The following is a 13,870-nucleotide window of genomic DNA, read 5'->3' as shown; positions in this document are numbered from 1 at the left end:
GGAATATTGTGTTCACTTTGAGGCATCTTAATTAAGGAGGCGATGGGGAAATGTAGAGAAAGCTGTAGGTAAGAACAGTAAAATTGAGGGGCAGAATAAGAGGGCAGGGGGAAAGGCTAGTTTTTAGCTAGGCAAACCAGTTACTGCTGCTTTTGTGGTCTGCAGGTTTCTGAGAGATTTAAGTACAAGAGGAGGAAGAGAAGTAGAGGTTGTACAGGCTGATGTAACCATGAGAATGGGGCGGAGTGAGCAAGGAGGGGTTAGCTGCCATCGGAATGACTCTCCTCTAACAAATCCCAGTCAGAAACATCACAGCCAAGAGGAGAGGCAGAAAGCTTCTCACTTGGGACCAGTAAATCCTGGCTGCCCAGAGATCAGGGACATACATCGTCATTTCTTCCTGAGCTGAGTGTCTTTGATGCCCTCTGGTTCCCCTGGCCCAGATTCATGATGTTGGAATTAAGTGTCATTAGAAGTAATTGGAGTTGGATATGCAGATCAGAGGAAGAAATGTGATGTGTTGCTTATTAGCTAAAGGAATGAAGTAATTAAATTTGCCAATCTAAAGACACTTTCCTGTCCTTAGAAAATACTGACCCTGCAGATTTTTGGTGCTGAACTGTTCATTTTAATTTTGCCAGTGATGTTCTTCTCTGGGGTTTTGATAAACCGCTCTTGAGAATGTGTAATTAGAGAAGGGAAAGGAAAGGAAAGAAACAGCTTTTGCAAGGGATAAGTAGCCTGCTTTCTCTGTTCACCCGCGTCCCATGTTTGTGCAGACAGAACATGGTATTATATTCTCCTCTAAAGTAAAGGGGTAAAAAAATACCAATTTTTAACAAGGAGTAACAGATTTTCCAATCTCAAAACACACATCATTGTACCCTGGCAGAGAAAAAGGAGGAAGAAAGACGAGATGTGCAAATTGCTCTTTGTCTGGCATCTTGTAACTAGATTAGAGCTTTGTGTAGTCCCCAAATTCCTCAAGAAAAAACAATTCTTTTGCTAGTTTTGGGGGCTAAAGGAGAAATTGCATCCAGGCTTGCATACAGTACATGCAATTAAAGGAAATAAATTTGGATGTGTTATTTAAATGTGAAGAGGGCAGTTGGAAGGTGCTTAATACTGTTGCTCTCAAAGAAATGGGAATTAATCACTGGAAATGATGGATGGCTTTTTGTATAAATCCCTTTGATGAGGTTGCATTATTGAAGAGATGATGAAGTTGGTGGTGGGAATGACTGGTCTATCTGAGTACATCTCAGCTAATGATGGAAGGAGGGATGGCAGGCAAAGGTCTCCCCACCTCAGCAGGCAGGACAGAGGTGTCGCTGCTGCAGGGCTGCGTATGAAATAGCTCACCTTGTGCAGTTGACAGTTGCTGTGGTTATAAGAGACATCGCTTATGCATGTGATATTCAGAATTTAAAGCCCAAATAATTGTAATGAGGAAACTGGAAATCCAGAGCTAGTAGCAGCAGGACTGTGTGTGCTGTATATATCAAGTAGCTAGCGACAGGCCATTCCTGCCGTAGCATTTAATGCTGTTAGGTGGCTGTTGGAGGCACAAAGCAAATGGAAGAAGCGACCTCGTTAACACGTTTGCTGAATCTTTTAGTGATAAAGCGCTACACTTTATTATAGCAAGGGGAAAACACGATGTAGAAGTCTCCTGGCCCTAAATCCAAGTTGTAACTAATGTACAAAATCCAGTTCAGTTAATTCCATATTTATTTGTCTGTGTCGTTCCTCTTTGCCCTCTCCCTTCCACCCCCATTTGCAGAATGTTTTAATGCAGAATGCTGATTGCAGGAACTTATTACTGTTTGAGCATCTGCAAGCTACATTAAAGGTTGATTGTGACAATGGGCATGAGCCTCACCAGTGAGCCACATCGTGTTGCCAGATTTGGGTGGGGCAGAGCAATCTTCAAAAACAAAAAAAGAGGGGGTAAATTTTAATTGAGTGCTTAAGATGACTGCCTAACTGTAAGTTGTAGCCTAGAGGATTCCCTAGAAATCCCAGCAGACACTGGAATTCATGTAGGTAGATATATTTGTAAATAGCAGGGCAAGGTAAATTTTCATCTGTTGGATTAATTTGGAAAAAAAATGTGGCACTATGTAACTTTAAATGGTGATGGGTTACAGAGCCCAAAATGGAGATGTACTGAAATTCTTTGGGACACAGGGAAAAGCTTGGGTTTGCTGTGATGAGTGGCTGTGAGGCAACGCTTTTGGAGAATTCTGACTAAGTAAACCTTGACAACGTAGGCTAAATACAGTGAGAAATAAGGTACCATGCTGTCTCAGATGCACCTCAGCTGGTGAGCTCCAGATTGTGTGTTATCTCAGTGTCATAACTGGATGGAGACAGAGGTGGTAATGGTTTGTTTAAGCTTGAACAGTGAGGCAAGAGCCAAGACTGGAAGAGAATTACCTAAGGTCTAGGTCTGCTCCTCACCCACTGGCAGTTTTGCGAGGCACAGAGTCCTCTGCCGTGCTGGAGGAACGTCCTCTGGCCATGTTGGTATTAAGCTGTTTGGAGCAGGCTGGGGCTCTCGTTACAGTGTCATTTTCTGTTGATTGTCATTAGAAATATCAGATGGTGTCTTGCTTTTGTGCTTTTTCTATCTGTAAATGGAATAAATCTAGCTCAAGAAACCAACCTCTTCCTGGTCTCCTTGTCTAGACCTTTGGTAAAAGGAGCACAATGAAACTCATAGCCAAAGGTTCCCAAGAGCTGCATTTTCTTCATAAGATTGCAAAAAATAAGGAAAACTACTTTTTGACAGAGTCATTCTGAACTTGTGCCTTTTTCTATTGAGCTGTTGTATCTGTGTTAAGTGGTCTTTGTTTTTTATTGGTCTGTGGTTTTTTTGTCTTTTCTTTGTGTAGCTCCCCAGAGGAATTTTGAAATTGCCTTTAAGATGTTTGATCTGAATGGTGATGGCGAAGTGGACATGGAAGAGTTTGAGCAGGCAAGTTGGATAACAGGTTGACTTCGTATTGCTACAGCATCTTAGTCATAAGTGCAGCACTCCTCTACAATCTTCTTGTGATTTATATTTGTGATTAATGCTGGTTGACATATCTTCCTTCTGTGCTGTGTTGCTTCAGTGCCTGCTTTTACTTTAAACTGGATATTTGAAGACATAATTTGTCATTTAATCAGGGCAACTGTAAGTATAAACTCTGTTTTTCTGCGCCTTTGTCACTGAGGTATGTTTGCAAGATATCACCTCCAAAGTAGGTAAAGATTATCTTTATTTTCACTGTCCTGGTGTTACAGGGTTTTGATCCTACTTTATTCTACAGCTTTTATTGAATTCCTTAATTATGTTTGTCTGCAGAGAATAACCAAGATGGGTCTGCTTCAAAGAATTTAGCCAGTTATTTCAATGCAATCTAAGGTTGTGTTTAGTGAGAGTGTATTTGCATTAGTTTTTTTCTCCTACTTCTTTCAAGGTTTCATCAGCAGGAATTTCAATACAGGCTTTCTAATGAGCTTAGCCTGCGTGTTTGATACTGGTGAGGTCCTCGTACAAGCTGTGATTTGTGATTGTGCCTGAGTGAGAACAGGTTGAAGACTGGAGCTGTCAGTAGGAACAGATCAGACCTCCTCAGGTGGAAGTGTATGAGTTTCTTGCTATTGCAGAAAACAGCCTTAAGGCTTTGGAAAGTTACAAACATGCCGAGGTCACTGTGTATTAGCCAGGCTCTGCGTGTGCTACTCAAAAAAGGAAACTTTGCTGTGGAAAAGGAAGCTGGCCAGTTGGATTGGGAGGTCACCACCTCTGTTAGCATAAAACTAATCTGGTTAACTTCAGAAGAGTCTGGAAAAGGTCACGCTTGGGGCAGTTGCAATAAATGGGAAGAGCTAGTGGCAAGCAGGTCTGTTAAATTAATTATCCCCCTTTTAATCTTCTGCTGTCATTCTCCTTAAATTATTTCCTGTGCGTGTGATGTCATTATTATAAGTTTGCTCCAGAACTGTGTAATAGATCGGGTTTAGTGCACATTTTCAAATGCAAACTTTGGACCATGAGGAGAATGGGAGTACATTTATCTCCAGTATGATATCTGATAGCTTGTAATCCAGCCAGGACTTTTTCCTTCAAACACGGACTTGAATACACTAGTGTGTCCAGGTTTTTGTGCTGTTTGGCACTGCCTCCCTGCAAATTACTGTTTTAGCTATGAAAAATTCCAAGTTTCTTTTTCCCCCCCCCAAGTAAAAAATATGGTTCTTCCTTCTGTTTGCATAGTGTTTGAATATGGCACTCCACTGCAGCTATCTGTTACTATCTGACAATTCAGAAGGTGTTTTACAGTAGTAACTAATCATAGAATCATGGTATAGTTAGGGTTGGAAAGGACCTTAAAGATCATCTAGTTCCAACCCCTCTGCCATGGGCAGGGACACCTCCCACCAGATCAAGCTGCACGAGCCCCATCCAGCCTGGCCTTACACACCTCCAGGGATGAGGAAGTCACAACTTCCCTTGGTATATTCTAGAGTGAAATCAATTATGGAGATAAATGAATTTAAGAAAAGTAGAGAGTGGTTAACCGCCTACTAAAAATGCAGTGATGCCAAGATACTAACACAGGTGTCGTGTTTGGCTTTTGTATTGGACATATTAAGAAAGAGAGTTTCTTGAGGATGAAATATTTCGTAAGTGCTGTGAAGATGAAAGTACAAAATGGAATTAAACTATTCCAAATCATCTAGTAGGCAAAGGGAAGTTCTATGTGCATATAGTCATGCAAAAATCCCTAGGAACAGGGACATATTTTTGTTAAGCTTGTTACGTGCGTCACTGCCTCTATATAAACGAGTAAAATTCCTGATTAACATCAGAATATTGTGGTGAAGACTGATCTTCCAGAGCTTTCGAGCCAGAGGATGAAAGTGCTGTCTTGGAAAGTGAGAAGCAGCTTACAATGTCTTTGCAGATATCACTGTCACTGATTTGCTGCATTTCGCAGGCACAATTAAAGCAAACACAGGTCTTCAGCTCTAGACACATATGTAACATCATGCACATATATAATACAACACACGTTTAGATGACAAATACTGTTTTTCAGTCCTTATGGACATGCCTCAGTAAGAACATGTGAAGGACAGCTGCATTTGCAGATATGTACCATAAACGTGGGGCAGGCAGGGGGCTATGATGATAGAGGTGCCATCAGTTTAAAAGATCAGCGTTGTTTTGGGGAGGTTGGATAGAAAAAGAAGGGAAGGGAAAGGATCATCACAGACGTGTGATGCTGTCCCCGCTGGCTGTGAGCACCTGGAAATTAATTGCATTCTTCTTATTCACATATTTTCTTTTGGGGGCAGCCAACAGCAGGTCCTTCTTCTCATTAATGCCTGAAAAACCTTAGGAGTATTCATCGAGAAATAAAATCACTTGCAGTAATTTAGCTAATATACAAGTAAGTCAGAGGCTCTAACTACCTAATAAGAAAATATTGAGTTTCTTTAGGCCTCAATGAAGAGCTTCAGATTTTTTTTACAGTTGATGCGTATGATCAGTGCACAGCACTGAGTAGTTAGGTGCCTGCTTCACTATCATCTTCAACTTTTCGTCCTTCAATATGTGAATTGTAGGTTTACTCCTCTACTTTTAATTAAAAAGTTGGATGAAAAGTAGTAAACTCACAGGCAGTGTTACTTGTGATTTCTCTTCAAACCATTAACTGTTTTCATTGATTTTTTTTCCTTTTCCTTTGTCTGGTGCAAAAGATGAAACAGATCATGAACGCTTAGGCTGAAATACGTACAAAAGACAGTGAAGCATCTCTGTGCTTCATATCCTGAGTGCGATCGATGAGATGATCTGTGGGGGAGGACATCTCTGGCTGGACTGGAGGACAGCTTCTTGCTGTGTTTGTCTGCCTTTCTGGCTATTAAAAGGATTGCCCAAAATAGGGACTAGCCGAATAATTTTGGCTGTAGTGCCCACAGATGGATTTTCAAACTCTGACACCTGTTATAGATGGGGAGAGAAAGAAAGGGGCGTAGGATGCCGTATAAATAACACCCGGCAGAAGATGCTCGATCGAACAGTCTGCAGTGTGGTAAACACTCGCTTCTGCAGAGACGGGGGCAATTTTCCAAGCTAGTCATAAACTGCATTGCTTTGGACAATTTATAAATATTTGTCTCCAGAATGTGCATGCAGAGCTCACAATTCAAGTGGAGCGCAAAGCAAAGTAAGGACTTGCTATTTACAAGGCAAAAATCCTTCCTCACATCACATATTGGGGGGTATTTTTTTTTTTTAAATAAAAAGGCACAACCCCTTTTTTTCCCCTCTATTTTTTTCCTTTGGCTCAACTTGGTGTTCTTTGTAGTGGAAGAATAGCCAATACTCTCTGGTTCGTTGTTTCAAGCAGGGTAAGGCTGGCAACAGCGTGCAGTGTTCTCCCCTGGAGCACACCCTCTGGGGCTGTTCCAGAGCTTGCTCTCTTGTTAGGAAAAAAATGAACACCCCGTATACCACGATAATGAGGTTCTGGCATCCTTTTGACAGCTGGAGATCTTGGCAGCTGTTTTCCTTCCTCCCTTCCAACTTTTGTCAGCAGGATGAAGAGGCTGAAGACAAAGCAGCGGTGTTTGCTGTAGAGCTTCAGGAGGCCTGTTCCATCGAGGCTGTGCTGAGTGCCGGACAGCACATTGGGTGGCCCATTTTCCCCTCCTTTCTCACGCTTGTTTCCCTTAATATGAGTCCTTCTGATGCCTTGTCGGAGGTATCCGTTATTATACAGAGAATAAGCCTGGCATTTCATACCCCAGCTATAATCATTCAGATAGGCAGGTGCTGGGAAGGAACGGTGAGATACTTGGGGATGGAGGAGGGGGCTAGCCACCTTTGACCTGACTGCATTCTTGAATTAACACAGGTCCTTTAAAATAACAAACTGTTCGTTTTTTTCAGGCTGTTGCATCCTCCACATTCAGCCATTTGCCATTTTGTAGAGGGTGGGGAAGTTGTCCTGTGCTTTTTTGTCCTGTCCTGTAGCAGCCACTCAAGTTGAGCAGTGGCATCAAGAATGTACAGGGTCCTGCCAAGAGCTCAGGGGAGGAGAAGGAGGCTGTTTGTGTGGTTTGGTAAAAATAAGGAGATGTTGCTGATGTAATCTGTGCTTTCATACTTGGCTATCTTTGTCCAAATATCTTGCTAGTAACTCAGATACTTCTGCTTTATTTGCTCTTCTGCTGGCACTGGTGCTTACACAGCCTGTGAGATGTTTGGAGAGCCCTTTGCTTTGGCTGGGTCAGCCTCTGCCTGCAGCTCAGCTTGCCACACGCCCCACGGCCAGGGAGCTTCCAGCTGCAGCAAAGGGCAGCGAGGAGGGGGTGCCCTTGGGTAGAAAATCCCCAGATTTGTGCACAAGGGGAAAGAAAACACAACGAGAGCTAACTGGGGTTGGTGTGAACTAACAAAGAGGGGCAGTAACATAGGAGTGGAAGCTCCAAAATGTGTGCAGGCTTTTGTTCTTCCCCAGGATTGCCTTGGCTTTCTCTCTTGATGTGACTTTGCTGGGAACAAGCTGCTCTCTGCTGACCAGGCAGAGGATCAGTGCTGAAATGCTCACCTGCAGACTGTTTCTTAAAACTCATTTTATACTCTTCTTTCTTTAAAGAGGACTGAAAAATACAAACGCAAAGTTCAGGCAAATTTTTGAATTGTCATGCCTTTTAAGAATTATTTCAGGTGAAAATAAATAGTAGAGGATAACACATCTGAGACTGGAGTACTTCATACTGACACTTGACTACTATAAGCCCCAGTGGTGTTTTTGGTGCTAACATCCTCCCTCTTATTTTCAGGTCCAGAGCATCATTCGCTCCCAAACCAGCATGGGCATGCGCCACAGAGACCGGTCTACAACGGGGAACACCCTGAAAACTGGCTTCAACTCTGCCCTGACAACATACTTCTTTGGGGCAGATCTGAAGGGGAAGCTGACCATCTCCCATTTCCTCGACTTCCAGCGCAAACTGCAGCATGATATTCTGAAGCTTGAGGTTTGGGTTATTTTTTACGTATGATGGAGGAGAGTGCAATGCAGCATGGACAGTGCTGCATGACGTGGATTCTGGAGGAAGAGCAAGAGTATGGGGGGGTGGTTTGGAGGGAGTTACTGCAGCTGCAGCTCATAGCACTTACAGATCAAACCTGTTGTTGAAATTCTGATGAGTGTTTTGGTGCCTGTGGGACTCCCCAGGAACATTTACAACTTTTGTGGTAGCCACTCTTGGGGAGTTGCAGCAGCAGCCACCGGCACATGCCAGGTGTGTGTCACTCCACGATGCTCGCCTTGCCAACGTCTTGGCACTGCCCGTGGAGATGATGTTGAGATGCTTTAGAAAAAAAAGACAAAAGAGATTGTGAGCAATCTGTTGCTACCTGCCCAAGGAAGGTTTGTCTTATTCCTAGTGAGCAAGCTGTGCCCTGAAGGACCAGGCTTCATAACCATCCCAAAACCTCTTCATCTCTGCTTTTGTTCCCTTCTCGTTTCCTTTTCTCTTCTGAATATTTTGTCTGTGTAATTGTTCAAGCCTTGTTTGGATCCTGCTAAATAGGATCCTGCTAATAGGTGGTCTGTTATGTGACCTCCATTATTCATTTCTAGGTTAATCGGCGTTATAAAAAAATGTCCACATATTCTGAGACTCTAACCCTTCAATTTAATTCAAGATCTCTGGTTTTGGCTGCATTACCAGGAGTTAGCAGCAGCTCCAAGTCTCCCTCCTCTTAGTCAGCTGGAATTTAAGGATCAAGCTTCAAAATTTGGGACTTTTGACAGAAGTGAGTAAAAGAATAACAACAAGGGACTCCTTGGTCTGTGTCTCACCTCACAAGTGGAGCTGACTCAAAAACAATCTCTTGTCTGGAGCAGGCTCAAGGGTTTGACCTGGCTTGAGCAAAGCCAAGCTTTTATTTGCATCAGAAATGAGGATTTTCTGTGCAAAAAGATGCCCCTACGACCGTAACCTGTTAGGACAACAGTGTGCAGGGCTCACTACTGCTTCGGTCTGATGTCCATGTGCTCAGGTTGTCTGATCCAGCTAGTGCACAGCATTTTATGAAGTTCCTATTAAGTCAGTCACTGCTAACTTTACCTGAATTTATTCCCTTTTTTATTTGAAGTTTCACAAGTCTAAGTAAAGAACGGACACAAGGGCTAATTTTTTTTTATGAAGTTAATTGTACGGTTGGCTGACTTTCTTGAACTGGTTATGGAAGTGGATGCTGTGGCTCTGCGTTTGCAGGAAGAGTATGTTGGTTGATGAAAATCATTGTGCACTGGGAAGTGTAAATTGTTCAGTGCCTCTACAAGCTGAAAATGAAGACGGTACTTTTAAAGTTAAGAAACATAAGCTGTAACTTGAATGCAAAGGGAAGAGAAACAGAGATTATCTTCTCCTCCGTTTCTCTCCTGCTCTGGTTTTCCACTGCCACGTTTGGTCCAGGGACGGGCAACGAGGAGGCACTGAAGAGTTATGTCTGACCCTGTGGTGCAGTCCAGTACTCCCTCCACAGCTCCCCTCTGATCTTATTAAGAATCTATGGGGTTTTTTTTTTTCATTTTCATGGTACTTCTTCTTTTCCTCCAACAGTTTAGTAGTAATTTAGGTTTTAATGAGTTTGGTCAATTTCTGGTGAATGATAGTTGCCTTTCTAACAACTTGTCTGTTAACTAGGGACAGTAGGAGATATTTATGTCTTGGTAAGTTAATGAGTATTATAAACACATCATTATTGAATTCCTGACAGCACCCTTGAGCACAGTACCGTCCTGTGCCAGTTTTGTTTTCTTTTTTTAGACTTGTTATAACTGAAAAATTGACCTGTGCAAAGGCAACAGTTCTATTCTGCCCAACTCAATTTTTTCCTGAGGTCATGGTACTGAACCACTTGATTTTTCTGTTCATAGTTCTCATCAGTTTAGGTAATACAGGCCTGTTTCTGTCCTCGGTGTTGTGCAACGTGACCTCTCTCCTCTTCTGCTTTTATCTCTTTTGACACAATCTCCGGTCTTATCCCTTTGCTTCACATTTGATGGGTTTGTTCATGGTTAAGTGGCTTTTCACACAATTGTCTAGTGGGTTTGCATTGCTCCTTTTCCAGAGAGTGCTCTAAAGAACTCAGCCACTTAAAAAATGTGGCAGTTCAGAGAAGCGGTGTCCCTGGCGCATGCAAAGCAGAACAGCATGAGAAGCAGCGCTAGGAAATACTGTGCTACAGACCATCAGGTAGCTCACACAGGTAATTTTTAACAGCTTGCCTTAATCTATGTTTCTGTCTTTGGGTAATGAGCCTGTGAGCGCCTTTGTCAGCCCAGTGCAGTTCATCTGTGCTTCCTCCTCTTAGCGTCCCTGGAGTTACTGGTGGGCAAGGAGGAGCAAGGGAACTGGGAACACGTCGGCACAGAGCTCAGTTGAACTCTTGTACCCTCATCTACTCATCCTTTGGTAGCTTAGCAAAATCAATCCATGGTCTGAAGCCAATATGTTAATTTTTGAGACTTTTTGTTCATGTTAGGTGTCTGAACTCCAGAAAAGACAGTGTGAGAAAAAAGACAGAAAATTCAGTGTGAGCAGGTCTGAAGAGTATCTCCTGGGGCTGATGCAGCCCCTGAGTGACATGGTGCTTCTGTTCTCAGGCCGGGACACTGGCTTTTTCTCTTCCAAAAGAAATCTACTTTAATTAAGACCTTTCTTAAAGCTGTTTTCGCTTTGGTTCAGGATCCAGGCATATATGCAGTCAATACACCTGAGAGTTGGTTTCTGCTGACTGCAAAGGTGGAACAATAGTTTCTGACTGCCTGAACTCACCTTTGTTACTGCTTTTGGTTCGTTTTTTTGCTTACCAAAATGTTCATGCATATTTGTTGTTAAGATTGAGCATAAAATTTCTCAGAGCAATTAGATCACACAAAACCCTGAATGTTTCCGTGGAAGAAGTGCTGACAGTGTGTTTAAGTAGCCGTAAAGGTTTCTTCTTCCCTTCTACTTATTTCTTTTGATGGAAGTACACTTTCTGTCGTTTTATGGAAACTCCGCAGTCAGCTCAGTTGTAGGAGGTGAAGGATGAGGACAATAACCACAGCGAGAGGGAGAGGAGAAGCTTTTGGTGTCTTATTACAACTTTTTGTGGTTTGACTACTTTGAAGAAGCTATAGCATCCTCATTGTGTTTTTGGATGACCTGGCTTAGCTGAAGCTGAGCCACAGGAACTGAGCCATAAAATGGAACAGGCTCCCAGCAAAGTCCTCTGTGTTTTCTTACTGCAGTCATGCTGCCTTGTGCTAGAGCCTGTGAAAGGACCTCCTTTCTTGTCCCTTCGCATGACAAGCAGTGATGAGTTTGTCTGGACAGGGTCTGCATCTATAATGTGTCCTGTTAGGACAGGCAGTATTTGGCTCTAACGGTGCTTTTGGATTTTTTGAGTGAAAGTACTTTGTGAGTTAGGAAGATGGATAGGACTTGACATCGTCGTTTATGCTATTTCTGCTCATTAGTGTCTCTCCTAGATATTCCTGTGTGGACCAAGAAGAGTTCCAGCCAGCTTATGGGTCTCTTCAAATGTAAATTTTTCTACGCTTCTGTAAGCACATATAGAAAAGATGTGTTAGCCTTTTGATCTCCACATGTGTGTCACCCCTGAAAGGCAACCCAAAAGCTGCTAATAGCAGTGATTTAACCTCCGTGCTTAGTCTTGTTTTATTTGTCCAGGTCTCATTCTGCCAGCAGTGGGATATCTGCCTATGATGCAAGACCTTAGTACAGGGTTTTCTTATTTCCAAATAACCTGCAGTGAGATTTCTATAGCGTATTGTTTCCCTGACAGTTACTCACAGAGGGCATTTGTCCTCAGTGGAATTGGTGAAGCAGGTACCCATCCACCTTGTAGGTGCGGGGCTGTCTTCCTGGCAGGAGGTGCCAGAACTGAAGAGGCAAGGTTGTGCAGCACTGTGTTGAGCAGCTCCACTTCTCTGTCTGGTGTGAACCGGGGTTTATGTTTTGAGGTGGTGGGATGCAGCTTCCCAACATAGGTCTTCCCAGCTGGAGGAGCTTCCCAGATAGGTTGAGGAGTCAGATTCTCCTGCAGATGGGTAGCCTTGTACTTAAACATAGGGATCTTCACAAATCTTTGTTTACCCAAGGTTCAAGGCTGCCCCAGTAGCAGTCCCTCTCAAGCAAAAGGTCTCTCAGGCACTGGAGCAAAGAGCAAATGAGTCGCATATCTTGATCTGCTGGATTGATTTCGGTGAAAGAAAAGAGTTATGTAAATGATTGTTTTGACTGACCTGAAAAATGAAGTCTCTCAGTGTCAGATTGTCTACACTTTCTAAGGAAGGGCCCAACACTCAGACTTTTTGGAGGTCAATTTGCTATTGAATGCATACAAGACTTTTTTATTTATATATTTTATTTATATATTTATTATAAGTCACCCTTATGGTACTCTCTGTCATGGTTAGCTGTGTTGTCTCACAAAGTCATTCTTTACCTGCTGATCCACTTCACCATCAGCTTTACTGCTGGCCTGGCCACTGGGAACAATGTTGGGGGATGTAATGTCTTCCCATTCTTCTATGGATTCCTTCTTCTCTGCATCTTGTAATGGATTTCATGTATTTAAGTAGATTTGTCAATTCTGTATCTCTAGCCTCTATATCTATGTCTCCTCCTTTAGTTCCCTACTTTCTCTTCCTTCACATTGTCCCAACATTGGGAAAACCAAACAAACCCTTGTGAATTTGTCTCTCTATGTGAATTTGTCTCTCTATGTGAATTTGTCTCTCTATGTGAATTTGTCTATGTGAATTTGTCTCTCTAATGGGGCATTCAGCAGATATAAAAATTGCCTGGGTTCTTTGTTAGTGGATTTGCTTACCTGAGGTGCTTGTCTCTGATGTGCAACTTCTTGAGGAATGTTTTGAGTCGGCTGGGATGTGCCAGTGTGGCTGCAGATCAAGGTATTAAAAGATACACTCTGCAATGCTTCAGTGTGCCACAAGTAGATACAGGAAGCCTGAAATGAGCCTCATGGGTCCTGTCTTTATCCCAGAGCATGAGCAGTTCAGTGGGAAGGTGAGGTAGAGATGCAGCATCCTCAGGAGACAGGCTGAGAGCTCCTGCCCTGGGGAGCACAAATGCTGCAGGTGGGTCATGAGTGATGGGAAGGAGCTGTGCATAAGGCCTGGCAGTGGTAAAGGGCAAACAGTGGCTGCTGTGAGAGGGAGTAGGTAAAAAGCAGAGTTAGAGCAGGGAGAGGACTATTAATAAGCTGAAAATACAATTGAAAAGAAGCCATTTTGGGGGCAACCAAAGAAGGACCGAGAGCAGCTTGGCTTTTACATTTTTGTTCTGGCGTGTTGCCTAGGAGCCTCTTCTCTGCTAAGGCAACAGACCACATGTGGGCTATGGGTTGGCTGTGCAGCAGCAGCATGGATGCTGTGAAGTTGAGAGACATGGGAGGCAGCCATGGAGGGTCGGATCTGTGCATGGGGGAGACCCGTTGCTGTGGTCCTCTGCTAACCGCTAGTCCTTTTATGCTGTTACACACCAAGTTCAGCCTAAACCACTTTCTCTTGGCTGGGCAGAGGCAGATTTGGAATTAAGGGGTCAGCAGAAGGGACACCTTGGAGAATATATCTGTTCCCATCTAAGTCTGGGAGTCCACTCTCTGGGGTTTTGTCTCTTGTGTCATCCCCTTGCTCAAAATTAAAGGTGTATTCATAGCACCAGTCCCAGTACAGACCCCTGAGGGACACCACTTGTCACAGAGTCGGGGATGGACAAAGCCATGACAGGTTTCACGCCAAGAAGAGAAGATTTA

The 13,870-nt window shown here is 43.2% G+C and overlaps 1 protein-coding gene across 3 annotated transcripts in view; it reads left to right on the top strand.

Moving 5' to 3' along the window:
- MICU1 (mitochondrial calcium uptake 1) overlaps positions 1 to 13,870 on the top strand; it is a 98,576-nt gene that overhangs the window by 61,754 nt on the left and 22,952 nt on the right. For all 3 annotated transcript variants that reach the window (XM_069863914.1, XM_069863917.1, XM_069863915.1), the window contains 2 exons: positions 2,898 to 2,980; positions 7,849 to 8,046. In XM_069863914.1, the coding sequence (XP_069720015.1) occupies positions 2,898 to 2,980; positions 7,849 to 8,046 (281 nt within the window). The remainder of the gene's footprint in view (positions 1 to 2,897; positions 2,981 to 7,848; positions 8,047 to 13,870) is intronic.

The sequence above is a fragment of the Phaenicophaeus curvirostris genome, chromosome 9 (genome assembly GCF_032191515.1).
Source record: "Phaenicophaeus curvirostris isolate KB17595 chromosome 9, BPBGC_Pcur_1.0, whole genome shotgun sequence".
Lineage (NCBI taxonomy): Eukaryota > Metazoa > Chordata > Aves > Cuculiformes > Cuculidae > Phaenicophaeus > Phaenicophaeus curvirostris.
This window is presented reverse-complemented; position numbering and strand designations above follow the sequence as displayed.